General features: G+C 37.4%; 1 protein-coding gene across 8 annotated transcripts in view; it reads left to right on the forward strand.

Moving 5' to 3' along the window:
• Positions 1-15,019, forward strand: part of Cadps2 (calcium dependent secretion activator 2) — a 529,236-nt gene that overhangs the window by 139,985 nt on the left and 374,232 nt on the right. For all 8 annotated transcript variants that reach the window (XM_057791365.1, XM_057791395.1, XM_057791386.1 and 5 more), the window contains exon 2: positions 6,731-6,844. In XM_057791365.1, coding sequence (XP_057647348.1) covers positions 6,731-6,844 — 114 coding nt within the window. The remainder of the gene's footprint in view (positions 1-6,730; positions 6,845-15,019) is intronic.

A 15,019-nucleotide genomic window follows, 5' to 3' on the forward strand; every position in this document is an offset into this window, starting at 1 on the left:
AAAAGCGTGGAAGGCCCTACCTAACAGGGCAGCTGGAGATCAATTATCAAAAGTTCTACAAGGACCATCTGAACCATTTCAAGATTATGTAGATAGACTGTTACAAGTAGCAGGTGTATTTGGAGATGAGCCAACAGCCATGCCTATGATAAAACAACTTGTATTTGAAAATTCCAGTAGATATTGTAAAGAAGCATTACGCCCTCACAAAACAAAGAGTTTAAATGAATATATCAGGAACTCTTGAAGGTTGCATGCTCAGAGCAGCTGTAGGCACTCAGATCAGTGGATTACAAGAAATTCAGGATCTGGGGTCTCACTGCTCCCAACAACAGTGTTTTACCAAGGCAATATAAACTCTAAGACTTATAGCCTATTTTAAATGTATATTAATAAAATTTGAGTAGATAAAATGTGTGACTTTAAATCCCAAAATTAATAAAGCAGTGTAAGTTGAAAAGCCTTTCTTATTTTCTACCTGTCGTGTTTGTAAAACCATTATCTTCCTTAGTTTTTTTCAGCATATAAAGGCAAATTCTCATACTCATTCTCATTTTGCCTATTTCCAATATCAAACAAACCCTATCTTAAATATCATTCTAAGTTGCTTTCTTTTGGAATTTTTTCATATTAGAACACAGAGAATTCTTATATTTTTATTGTGCAATTAATATGGTATATTATTTGAATGTAGTATGTCTCCTCTTATTACATTATTCCCACTTTTATTATTAGCTTTTTTTTTGGTTTTTTTTTTTTTTTTTTTTGGTTTTTCGAGACAGGGTTTCTCTGTGGTTTTGGAGCCTGTCCTGGAACTAGCTCTTGTAGACCAGGCTGGTCTCGAACTCACAGAGATCTGCCTGCCTCTGCCTCCCAAGTGCTGGGATTAAAGGCGTGTGCCACCACCGCCCGGCTATTATTAGCATTTTTAATGAAGTAAATGCTTTCATTTTACATGTATTTAAGTATTTCAGTATTGTCAATCACCAAGTACAATTATTGATATCAGGGACATATGTATTTATTACAAAATTTCCCACTGTAGCTTATTGGAGTTACATGGAGCTAGGCATGTTTTCTTAGATTGAGTGTCACTGCCCTGCAATGTGTCTTTTATTCATTTTCTTTCTGACTCGTTAGTTAAGTTTACATCAGTTTCTAGGAAGTCTCTATGTCTTTAGATATTAGTTCTTTAGGATATGAATTACTACCATCAATTTTCCAGTTAGTCTTTTCATAGTCTCCTAGGGCATTTTTGCATGCAAAATTTATTCTGTTTTAAGGTCTTTGTCTTTCATTACAGCTGTGTCACAAAAGTCAGGGCCTACTGTGTTGGCTTCTGGACTTTAGTGGAGGTGTATTGTCCTGGCTCTTATTGATTCTGGTTTTACACTAGCATCTAGGCATCTGGGATTGGGAAGACTGCAGCTGTAAGTGCTCAGATCTGGTCTTGTCTTTGTTGGGTGGGAGTTTGCTTTTTGATTTCTGTTGTCGTTTCTTGTTCATAGAGCAGCATGGTAGCTATATGGTGTTTGGTAGGAAATTCTTCTGGGATCCTGATAGATGTGGCCACTAGAGGGTCCAGGAAAAACATGTTCTTGTGTATTAGGAACTGACACTTAGGAATGGAGATGGGCTAAAAGAGGTGAAGAGGTCCACAGGAGGGAAGAAAGTAGGGTGTTCCCCCAGGAATTGGGCAGAAAGGAAGGGGAGGCCACAACAGTTGGCCTGCTACAGAGCCGGGAATAATCCTGTGAGATTGGTCATGGATGAGCAGTAGGGCAGTAAAGACCTAAAGCTTGAGTGTGTACCTACTTCAGTGGCCTACTTGCTTCTCTGTCAGGTTGAATGTTTCCTGGGACTGGGACTGGGGTATCAGGATGTTTAGGGAGGAAGGTTGGAAGGGAAGGTCTGCTGATCCTATAGGGTTGGGGATATGGACTGAGGGTGAGGGGAGGATGTAGTTGGCAGTCTGCTACCAAGATGGGGCTGAGATTAGGGGATTGGATTTGGAGAAGAGGAGGAAATTTTAATTTAAATAAAGTCTAGTGCTAGTGCCTCAATTATCTTTTCATTTTATGCCTTTGCCCTTGTCTCCAAAAAGTCACCAAATACATGGTCATATAAAATTTTTCGTAGATTAGGACTTTCATAGTTTTACATTTATAATTGCGATCTTTTTAAGTTAATATTTGTAATGAAAGTAAGGTATTTGTCTAGACCCACATATTTTTCTTGTGGCTGTCTAACTATACCAGTGTCATTTGCTCTAAATACTGTCTGTTCTTCATAAGTTGACTTGTTTCTTTGTTAAAGACCAGTTGATAATAGTTCTCTAGGTCTCTTTCTGGGCATCCTTGTTCACTGCATTGATCTGCTTGCCTACACGTCTGCTAATTTCAGTTTCTAGATTACCATTGCCATAAACATTGAAGGTGAGTAGTATCAGCCCTCCAACTTTATTCTTTTCATTCAATAACATGACTACTTTTGTTCTTTTGTCTTTCTGGGTAGTAAAATTAATTTGTTGATTTCCTGAAAATGACATGTCAGAATTTTGAGTGAGGATGGTTTTAGTCGATCATATCAAGTAATGAAGAACCAATATCCTAACAATATTGATCTGCCTACCCATGAAGGGGAATATCTTTCCAATTTGTTTGCTTTGATTTCTTCATTGGTTTTGTGCTTTTTACTACATGGCTGTCTTTTGCAGTCTTATACATTTGTTAGATTTATGATCAGGTTTTGCATTTAGAAGATAATAAAACTACCTTGTAACTCTAATTAAAACTTTAACTTATTCATTGGTGTTGTACAGAAAAGCAGTTAACTTTTGTACACTAACCTTACACACTGTTGCCACACTATAATTGATTATTATGTCAGGGACATTTTGTCGTCGATATTTTTTGGGCTTTTTCATAGATTTTCATTATGATCTATGAAGAAAGACAGTTTTAATTTCTTTTTCCTTTTTCTCTACCTTTTGCCTTACTGCTTTATCTAGGATGACTTCCATTATTCTCTTGATGAGCAGTGGTCAGCTGAGCACCCATCCTTTGCCATAATCTCAGGAAGAAAGCTGCTCATGTCCTGTCATTATATGTAACAGTAATTGTGTGGTTTTATAGGAGGTTTTATTAACATATAAGCTTAGGGAGTTACTCTCCATTTGTGGTTCATGAACGTTTCTTTCTAAAAAATTATGAATGACGGTTGACTTTCCTAAATGTTTTCGCTATACCTACTGATATGATCATGTGTTTCTTTTCCATTTTAGCTTGTTCATGGGATAAGTTCTACTAATAGATTTTTGAGTGTTGAACCACACACCTATGACGAGTCCTTTTTGGTTTTGCTTGAGTAATTGATTTTATACCTATTGAATTCAGCTTTCTAACATTTTCTTGAGGATTTTACATTTATATTCATGAGAAATATGGATCTGAAGGTTTCTTTCCATTTAAGGGAATTGTGGGTTTTGAGTCATAATTAGAGAGGTTTTTCTCACACTGATGTATAAAAGAATTCTCCCGTGTTTTCTTCTAGTTTCATTATGGTTCAATCTTTACATATTAAATAATTTAATCCATATCATTGTGAGTTATACTGTAATCTATATTTTTCTGGGGAGATAACTAGTTATTCTTATGCCACTTTTGGTATTATACTGTAGTAAAAAGTGCACTGTAGCAAAATGTAAATCACATTTGACTAGTATTTTGATTCTGATTGTTTCTGTGTTGATTTCTTCTATCTGTGTGCTAACCAAATAGTGTGTCTCTTAGTCTATAATAAAGATTGTATAGGTCAAAGCATTTTAGGAAACTACTTTCTGAGAGCAGTTATCAGTGCTGTATTTGAAGACTGATTTCATTTTTCTTTTCCCATTTTATCTGTATGGAAATATAAATACTTGTTGTTAATTAAGAGACTTATTTAACTTATCTAATATTTGATGCTGTTTCATTTCTTAAATATAGCAGCAGTATCTTTTGTCTATCTATGTATACCTATTTATGTATCTATCTAGTGATCTGTCATATATGTACATATTCATTTTCAAATTTTAAGTTTATAAACTTCTTATGAAAAGCTTGCAAATAAAAACAGCACACACAAACTAAACCAGATTCAAAATCTAATTTCTATACAGGTAGAGTAGGATTCGGACTAAAGCTATGGAGCTTTATATTAAACTTTATACTTTACACTTTTTAAATATATTTTATCTTCTTATCCACCACAAAAAAAAGCAAACAAGTGACAGAATTAAAATTCTTTTATTTATAAACGTTGGATCCTGATAGATAGGTACATGCTTATGCATGTTTTTGATGCTGTACTGGTTTTGTCTGGGATGATGGCTTGTTCCAATCTCCTTTCTTTGATTAATGTCTTTGAATTTGCCATGTCATAATCATTGGAAAGTAATTCTAACAACTAAACGTAAATACTGATAAACTAGAAATCACAGAGATAATATTTTAGAGTGGTTTTAAAAGGATTAACAAAATACTTTGGATAGAAGAAAGTTGAAGGAGAAGCAAGTTATTTATTTTGAATGACGTTTCATCCAGTGAAGGAGCTTGGACAAATGATCATGATAGTCCCCTCTGGTTCCCCACAAACCTTTCCATTTCTGTCATCTCATCCGATGCTGGATTTGTAAGGTAAAGCTTTTTGTTGTGACTCCCATGGCTCTGGAACTAAAACCTCACAGCTGCCTTACACTAAGAAGTTGCTGTCCCAGTTCCGTTAAGTCCTCTTTGTGAGCTATGCTTAGAGTACTAAAGTTGTGGACTTAACTTTGCCTTGCTTGTACACATGCCTACAAAAGGTGGCTTCTTTATTTTCTTCTTACTATGGAGATGTACTTTGTAGCATAATGGTGATGTTTCTTGTTGCTGTACTTCATCGGGGTTAACTCCTTTTCAAATGAAGGAAGTAACCTTACTGAAGGAATGGACCATCTTCATCTTTCAGTCCTCAGAGCAAGCTCTTTTATTTACTCTTCTAACACCTAGGCACACAATAGGACACTTTTTTATCAGCCTGGGAGCAACTGCAACACAGTTTCATTTCAAGCTTCCTTGTTTGTTAGACTCCTAAATAAAATCCAGGTTTTGAAAGTGCTTGTCTGTCTGATATTTGAATGGCATTTTAATCAGCCTTTTGAAAAGATTTAAACTTATTTCACACCTGCTTTCTTCTTGAAGCCAAATCATACCAGTTTTTTTTTTCTTGCTGATTTTTTTTATTAATTAATTAATTTATTAAAGATTTCTGCCTCTTCCCCGCCACCACCTCCCATTCCCTCCCCCTCCCCCAATCAAGTCTTCCTTCCTCCTCAGCCCAAAGAGCAAGCAGGTTTCTCTGCCCTGTGGGAGGTCCAAGGACCACCCACCTCCATCCAGGTCTATTAAGGTGAGCATCCAAACTACCTGGGCTCCCACAAAGCCATTACATGCAATAGGATCAAGAACCCATTGCCATTGCAAAATATACCAGTTTTGTTTAGCTTTCTAATCCTTTAATCATTTTCCCCCAGCATGGTTCCGCCTCTATAGACTCCACAACTGGACTAGGTTCTTCAGTGAAGTCTCATCATGATGGGATGAAACAGAAACATCACTCCTCTGCTGTTTGTTATGTGTTTCAGTGAACACTGTTTCCAGAACTGCCTTGGTCTAGTTGAGCATGAACACCGCATTTCTATACGTCTAGACCTATTGCCTGTCTTAAGGGCGCGCGCGCGTGCGTGTGTGTGTGTGTGTGATAAAGATGAGGTTCATGGCATGAATGAACTCAGAGCCCCGAGACAGTGCTTTCAGGGGCCTAAACACTGGGTTTAAATCTCTGTTCCTACTATCATGCAATTATTTATATAATTTTTTAACAAGAGACACCTGGTCTTTATTTTGCAGTGTAACTTAAAACTGAAGTGACTGATGCTGTTTGTAGTTGACTAGAGGACATGGTTGGTGAGTCACAGCCTGTGTCTGAGCCAGCCTGGGTTGTTATGACAGCTGGTAGTGACGGCAGCCGCATTACAGTGCTGATTTAGTTGGGTTGTAAATTTGTGTTCCCCCTCAGCCTCTCATCTCTTCCCCCAGGAGGGCTTGAGTAGGCGTTCCCGGTTTATCTGTGGGTCGCTCATCTTCCAGATCTGTCATCTGCTCATGTCTCTATTTATTTCAGTTCAGGCATGTGAAGCATGTTTGTTCTTGGAATTGGAACGTTTAGAAGCCAGCACTCATTCCTTCCAGAAGATTTTGTCCTGAGTCCCTTTTGCTCTTGTGTTCTGTGATAGTCCAGCTTATTGCCTCTTTCCCCAAAAGGTGTCTACTTGTCTCTAAGAGTTCTTACCCTCTGGTTTTGCTTATTCAGCACAATTTTGTGCATCAGTCTCTCAGCAAAATTTTAGCTTTTCCTGTCTCTGCAAAGGGCCAGGAAGTTAACGCAAGGAATTCTGTCTAGGGCAGACATTTGTAGCCCAGGTCCACATCTGGATTCTGAGAAGTGTAGGGAAGTCATTTGGGGAAAATGTTCATAAGCACAGAGAGGAAGATTTTTCAGTTTCTTTTCTTTACTATAAAGCTAAATCTATGTCTAACTCATCTGCCTACAGCAAATATAACTTTTAATGATTGTTCTATTGTACAAATTGGCTGATTTATCAGCTTATTTATGTATTTATTTATTTACTTATTTATTTTCCTTGTAGCTCAACAAACAACAGTTGCAGTTACTGAAGGAACGGTTCCAGGCCTTCCTCAATGGGGAAACTCAGATAGTAGCCGATGAAGCCTTTTGCAATGCAGTCCGAAGTTACTATGAGGTGAGTTTGCAAAGCTGTTTCAAGAACTGTGATGCTTTCTGGGACCATTTAAAGGCTGTCACTGGTATGGCAAAGAGTCTTTGAGCTTTTGACTTTCTCCGAAGGATTGTCACTTCTACTTTGCAATTTAAAAACTCTAATTCCACAACCTGGTTTTGAGAGATAAATAAAATTGGAAATTACATTGTTTGTGAAGAAAACTGTTTAGAATCATTTTCTGGCAGTGACTGATACAGCTGGGTTTAGCTATCTTCCTGTTCACATTCATAAATGATCCTTCTTAATCAGGATTTCAATAGTAAATTACTATCTTATGCCAGTTTGTTCTCTAAGCTTTATAATAATTAAAGCCACTAATTAATTTCAAGCGAATGCATTTTCTTTTCTAATTGAATGGATAATACCAACTAGTCCATCTTGCTGTTGCTTCTGATTTCAGCTTGCAACTCAAATGGGAACTCTCTGTGTGTTTCCTGTGAGTAGCTTTCTCATAAGATCATGAGTTTGTTTCAGTAAATTGCCAATAGATGTTAAATCGGACAGTTCACTCATATCCTAAGCATCTCAGAGTCATTGGGGAGTCGGGTTTCTTTCATTGTGCAAATGCTTTAGACAATTCGTCTGAAGAAACATGGCATACAACATAACATAGGCTAGAGCAAAATTGAAAGCATGGAGACATAATATTCTGAACTGCCCTGAGGCAGGGAGTCATGTGCAAAACAAAATACTGGTGGTTTATGAATGATATGCTATTTAATATCCCACTGCACAAGTATATATGGAGTTAAAGGAACATCTGGCAGTTATGGAAGACTTGCTTACCAAGTATTCATGACACAGATTTGGGAGCTGTAGTGGATATATTGTCTAACTTGATCTCAACTCAGACTATCTTAATAGGGCTTCTATCTTACCTTGAATGTCAGAGTCTTACATGATAAACTCTTTCCCTGAATCTTAGAAGATGAGTATTCATATACATACATGCATACAATAGTACATAGTGAAACAAAAAGCATGGATTCAAAGGAGAGCTGACTACAAAGGTGTCAGTTTTTTAAAAAAAATAAATCAATGAGCTCAATTGAGTTTTGATAAACATAGCATGGCACACTAAGAGAAAAGGATTGATTGAAATTCTTGGATGGGTGAGGTTTTTTTAAAGTACTTTTATAACTTTTGTATAAATCTAAAATTATTATAAGTATTTTTTTTCTAAATCACCTGAAAATTTATTGTAAAACCTGCAATGATCAAGACTGTGGATATTTGTAAAATACATATGGATTAAGGAAACACAATAGGGCATCTGGAAATAGACTACTACAGTAAAATAATTTTTGCTCAAAGAGCAGCCACAATAGAGTGGGAAAAAGAAATCATTTCAATTCAAACTATGTGATGGAGCCGCAAAACATTGATCTGTACTTGGAATTAACACCCTTTCCAAGTGAAATAATTGAATCATAGACTTAAATGTAACACTATCTAACTCCTAGAAGATGCCAAGGGAGGCCTTATTCCCTCTGAAGAATGGATGGGAGTGGGATGAGTAGGAGAAGGAGAGGGAGGTGGAACTGGGTTGATATGTAAAATTAAAAAATTAACAAAAAGAAAAAAGGAGAGAATAATATAAATACAAGAGAATAAATTTTTTAAAAATCTAAATGAAGGGCTAGAGGAGGTGCTTTGCAGTTATGAGCTCTGGCTCTTCCAGAGGACCCAGGTTCAATTCCCAGCACCCATATGGTGACTAACAATCATCTGTAACTCCTGTTCCAAAGCACCCAGTGCCTCCTTCTAGCCTCTACTGACACCAGGCACACAGGTGGTGCACAGATGTACATGGAGGCAAACTCATACCCGTAATATAAAAATACATAAATCTTTTTTAAAAAGAAGTTCACCAAAAATTTAACACCACACTTATGAATTAGAGAAGTATAAAGGCTATAAATTATTGACAGAGATTTGTAAATTAAAGCATTAGAACACTGTACAAAAGGCCATGATGCAGAACTGATATCACCAAAGACTGGTATAAAGTTGGAGCCACAAGAAGACTTTCCTGTTATAAACTGATAGTAATGGTTTTCTTTAAAAACCTTTTTTCATTGCTTGAGAATTCTATACATGCACATGCACTTAATGTATATTTATCAATCTACTGCTTATCCATTTCCCACCAGTTTCTCTCCATCCCTTTCAACACTTTCCTCTCAACTTTTTGTGCTCTTTTTAAAAGAAATTCACTGAATCTACTTAATGCTGCCTGTGTTTGCATGGCTATAAGCCTTTCCATCAGCTGGAATATGGTTGGTCCCTCAGAAGAAAACAGACTCTCCCTCCCCCAAGTAGCCATCCATTGTCAGTACTAGGTGGGCTTTCACGAGCCCCTCCCTCACCCATACAGGGATTTGATTAGTTTGTTCTTTTACAGACACTGTGCATGTAGTCACAGTCACTGTGAACTCATGTGTGCAATACCATTATCATATCTGGTAAACTGGTTTTGGCAGACATCCACTGTCTCTGGCTTTTAGCATCTTTCACCTCTTATTCTGAGCTTCAGGGTCAGGAGTCATGATCTGCATCTCTCCTAGTTGTGGATCTCTCTATTAATCACCATCTCCTACAATATGGAACTTCTCTGATGGGAAACGAGGAATGCTCTAATCATTGGGTATAAAATAAGTACTTAGGGAGTAATTTATTATTATGTCAGCATAAGCTGTTTTGTTTTTCTTTTCACTTTTTTATTTCATTTTTTTTAAAAAAGAAAACAAACTACCTTTTTTCATTTTGCATACCAATACCAGTTCTCACTTCCTCCTTTCCTCCCATTCCCTTCCTCTATTCCCCTTATCCCTCACACTCCTTAGAGAGGGTAAGGCACATTGCTTTGAGGAAGGACCAAGGCTCTCCCTACTATATTTCGGTTGATCAAAGTATCCATCTAAAGAGAATCGATTCCAAAAAGTCAGTGCAAGCAGTAGGGATAACTCAAAACAACTCTTAAGACACCAGTTAGAATGGTTAAGATCAAAAACACTAATCATAGCTTATGATGGAGAGGATGTGGAATAAGGGGAATGCTCCTTCTTTGCTGGTGGGAATGCAAAGTTGTACAACCACTCTGGAAATCAGTATGTCCGTTTCCCAGAAAATTGGGTATCAACCTACCCCAGGACCTAGCAATGTCACTCTTGGGCATATACCCAGAGGATGCCCAATCATACTACAAGGACATTTGTTTAACTATGTTCATAGCAGCATTATTTGTAATAGCCGGAACCTGGAAACCACCTAGATGCCTCTCAACTGAAGAGTAGATAAAGAAAATGTGGCACATTTACACATTAGAGTACTCCTCAGTGGTGGGAAAAAAAAAAAAAAACTAATGACATCTTGAATTTTGCAAGCAAATGGATGGAACTAGGAAAAAAAAACATCCTGAGTGAGGTAACTCTGACCCAGAAAGATGAACATGGTACTTACTCTTAAGTAGATACTAGGCTAGTTGCAAAGCAATGGATAATGAGCCAGTAGTCCACAACTCTAGAGAAGCTAAATAACAAGGTGAACCCTAAGAGAAGCATATATAGATTCTGCTAGGAAGGGGAAACATGATTTCCTGACAAAATTGGGGTCATGGGGGTAGGGGAGAAGGGTGGGTAGAAGAGGAGGAAGAAAGAAGAAGGGGAGTGGGGGAGAATTTGAGGGAAAGGGATAGATGAGATGGGGAAGGATAGTTGAGATGGGGAAGGACAGAGTTGGACAGCAAGGAAAGAGATATTTTGATTGAGGGAGCCACTATGGGGCTAGAAACCTGGCACTAGAGAAATTCCCAGGAATCAGGATGACCCCCGACCCCAGCTAAGACCCTAAGCAATAGTGGAGAGTGTGTCCAAACTGGCCTTACCCTGTAGTCATATTGATGACTATCTTAAATGTCACCATACAACCTTCATCCAGCAACTGATGGAAGCAGAGACAGTGACCCACAGAGGAGCACTGGGATGAGCTCCCAAAGTCCAGTTGAAGAGTGGGAGGAGTAAGAATATGAGCAAGGAGGTCAAGGCCATGATGGGTACACTCACTGAAACAGCTTACCTGAGCTAATGGGAGCTCACCAACTCCAGCCGGACAGGAAAGGAACCACACAGTACCATACTAATCCCTCTGAATGGGAGTGGCAGTTGTATGGCTGGGTCAGACTGAGGGGGACATTAGCAGTGACACCACTTTAAGTTGTTTTTAATATGCACAATATGAAGGAAGTAAAGTTTAGTGAAAGGTGTGCTTAAACCATGCTGATAAAATTAACTGTAGTGAAGTAGAGACTACAACCTTTGTGTTCAGAGAGCTGTATTTTCTTCCAAGCATAATAAATCAGAAGCCATGGACGAAACCAAGGTCTTAGGGTATTGAATGTATCTTCTGTTGTTCATGTGTTAAGACTGGAGATGCTTAGTTTGGCAACAGATTGTGCTTGTGTTATATGTGGTATTAAAGTAAAACTAGAGTAAAGGTCAAAACTGACATGGAGAAGATTTCCTCTGTCATCTTCAGAGATTCCGTTTTATCGAATAAAATAGCTTATTCCATGTTGTTCGTCTGGTGTGGGAGAATTGTCTGTAATCTGTCAATCATATTATAAATAAACGCTGATTGGCCAGGCAGGAAATATAGGTGGGAAAACCAGACAGGAAGTAGAAATGATGTAAGGAGAACAGAGAATTCAGGGAAAGAGGATGCTGATTCCTCCCACTCCTGCCCAGACCACCAAAGCAGCAGGATGTGATCTGCTCCACTGAAAAAGGTACTGTGCCACATGGCTAACATAGATGAGAAAAATGGGTTAATCAAGATGTGAGAGTTAGCCAGTGAGAGGCTAGAGCTAATGGGCCAATCAGCTTTATAACTTATAGAGATCTATGTGTGATTTTCTTTGGGGCTAAACAGTTGTGGGGTACTGGGCAGGACAGAAACCCAAACAAGCAGGCCTGGCCCTTCATGTTACATTAGTCTACACAACAGACAGTTATGTGTCAGTTTGTTGTGTGTGCAAGTATTTACTCTGCAAATATTCCCCTTTAATATCTGCAGTTTTAGAAGAAAACATCACCATTATGGGTGTTACAATAAACTCTTTCTTCCAAAAGTTACATCAACAAAAGATAACCAATAGAGTATTAAACATATTCAGCACTACTGTGACCATAATTACTAGCCATTCAGTTTTCCTATTTGTATAGGGAGAAAAAGGAAAACCCTGCAACAAATTAAAAATAATTTTAGGGTCTTGTTAATATAAAACTCATAAATAAACATTTACACATCAACAGTTTAGCTCTAATTTATACTCATTATTTTATATGCACCATGCAGTCAAAATTTGAAACTCAGATTTCTGCTTAGGTGTATCTTTAATGACAGCTTTCAAAAGAATTAGTAAGCCAGGCGGTGGTGGTGCACGTCTTTAATCCCAGCACTCGGGAGGCAGAGGCAGGCAGATCCCTGTGATTTCGAGCCAGCCTAATCTACAAAAGCTAGTTCCAGGACAGGCTTGATAGCTACAGTGAAACCCTGTCTCAAAAAACCAAAATGAATAAATAAATAAACAAACAAATAAATGCTAAAGTTATCCGAAAAGAGGGAAAATCAGTTGATAAAATGCATCCATGAGATCCAGCTGTAGGGTATTTTCTTAATTAGTGATTGGTAGGGCTTGTGGGTGGTGTCATCTGGGCTGGTGGTCCTGGGTTCTATAAGAAAGAAGGCTGAACCAGTCACGGGAGCAAGCCAGTAAACAACACCCATTTGTGACCTCAACATTAGCACCTGTGGAGGTTTCTGCCGTTTGGGTTCCTGTCCTGACTGCCTTTGATGATAAACAGTGATATAGAAATATGTGCCAAACAAACCCTTTCTTCCCCAAGTTTCTTTGGTGATGGTGTTTAATCGTAGCACTAATAACTGAAGCTATGATTAAACATAACATAATAAACATTTACTATAAACAAATATTTAGTAAAATCAGATTTTCTGTAATAGTAAAATTACCTAAAACAAAATAATCAATTAATAAAAGGAGGAAAAGAAAATTGATATTTCATGTGCAATTCCAACAGCAACTAACAACAATTTCTTGTTTCTTTTACATATGTATGAAATTGGAGTCATTACAAGTTTTTATATACTATAATAAGAACATCCTTTAATAGCAAATATTTTATGTACATAATTTTAAATTACTGTGCAACAGTCCATTAGGTGACTAAATATAAATATCACTTCATATCCTAATTGTTAGTATTTATGTTGCCTCGATTTTTACTTAAAAATTTTGAAAAACTCTGAAATATCTTTGTCTGGGGCAAGACCCTACAAAATTTCCCCTCTTCCTATGAATATGTCCGGTGTTCTGTTCTTGTTTATGTTGCTACTTCTGGGAAAGATTGTTTGATATCAGACTTCCTGGTATTCTGATTCTTAAAATCTTCATTTCTTCTAGATTGTTCCTTGCTTCATATATGCAGGAACTGCAATATATAGATGTATCTGTTGGAGCTGGACTTCCCACGATCAGTTATCTGTAGGTTGTGTCCAGTTGGGGCTTTTCTACAGTAGTCTCTATTTGCTATAAGAGAGCCACAGGCATCTTATGACTCCTGGTAATAGGTCAATAATTAGCTTCTTTCAAGTATAAGCCCCCTTATTAGTCATCCCATCTCGAGTGATCTGCCTTGAAACCATATCTACAACACCAGAAAAAGAACCCAATAAGTTGTATTTATATACATTATTGTATACACATACATATACATGTATATAACAATAATGCCCAAAGAGAAAGAGGTTATCAACTTGAGGATCAAAAGGACATAAAGAGAAGTTGGAAGAATGGAAGCTGAGAAGGGCTGGAATGGAGAGGAAAGGGGAAAAGTGATGCAATCCTACTTCTGTTTAAAACATACTTCAAAAAGTCTGAAAGGATTACATATATTCCTAAATTTGCCATCTTGGTAAATCTCAACAAATGGGATAAGTGATCTATGGGTAAAGCTTTTAATGCAGACTGCAAGTTTCCTTGAAAAATGCAGTGTCAATTTGTTCTATCACAATAACATATAACTATGTTCCTCCTATTTTGGTATTGTTAAAAAATGCCAACTATTCATATTACTTACATTTTTTTTTTACTACTAGTGAAGTTTCACTTCTCACCAGCTGTTCATATTTTTTAAATACTTTTTCTTTGTCTATTTCTCCACTTGGATGTTACTAATTTAAATACTGATTTATAAGCTTTTTTATACCCTTATTGGACTAGTAATACTTTAAAGCCAAAGCCAAAACTTCTTTCTCTTTGCATTTTTCATCCTTGTTTGGTGAGGTCTTTTTGCCTCTGATAAGACCCTTTCCTAGTCTAGTAAGAATGAAAACCTAATTCACATCTCAGGTTGGTACTACACTCCATTTGTTTTCCTTTGGACTCTATTTTCTTGTCCATGAGTCACTGCTGACAGTAGCTCTTTTCCTATCCTCCTTTAGCCCACTTGATTTCAGTCCCCCTCCCCATTGGACTGGTAGCTCTGTAGAATTCAAGTTCCACTCTGCCCCCCTCCATTTCTGTAACTCGTGTCATTGCCATGGTCTTGTTACTCTACCTAGGGCAGAAGAAGGATGATCTCAAAAGCTCCCTCCAGTTGTCTAGGACTCTAGAAACTAAATAAAGTTTCTGTGCATTTATCTTTTTTCTTTGTTGTTAAATGACTTTGTATCTCTAAAAAAAATGAAGAACAAAATAGTTCTGTGGCTCAATTCTCTACCTCCAGAGTGGATGTCCAAGCCAAGCTGCTTGCCTCCATAGACACACTCTTAATTCTTAGTTCAGATAAAAAAGGACTTGACTTTAGCAGCTGATGCCTTTTCTAAGGAAACAAATGTACGACCCAACTCTTCTCCATCTCTGTCACCCTTAGCACTGTTGGTGCAAGAAAAGTAGGGGCTCTTAAAGCCTTTTTGTGTTTTGTTTTGCTTATGTGATTTCCTTACCTTTTGCAGACTATATAACATTTATTTCTTAGTCTTTCATATGCAAGTTAGAGGGGGCACTAGTGGCTGTAAGATAACATTTAAATGTTTTAATGGGACTTCTGTTTTATT

Source organism: Chionomys nivalis, chromosome 1 (genome assembly GCF_950005125.1).
Source record: "Chionomys nivalis chromosome 1, mChiNiv1.1, whole genome shotgun sequence".
In the NCBI taxonomy this organism is placed as follows: domain Eukaryota; kingdom Metazoa; phylum Chordata; class Mammalia; order Rodentia; family Cricetidae; genus Chionomys; species Chionomys nivalis.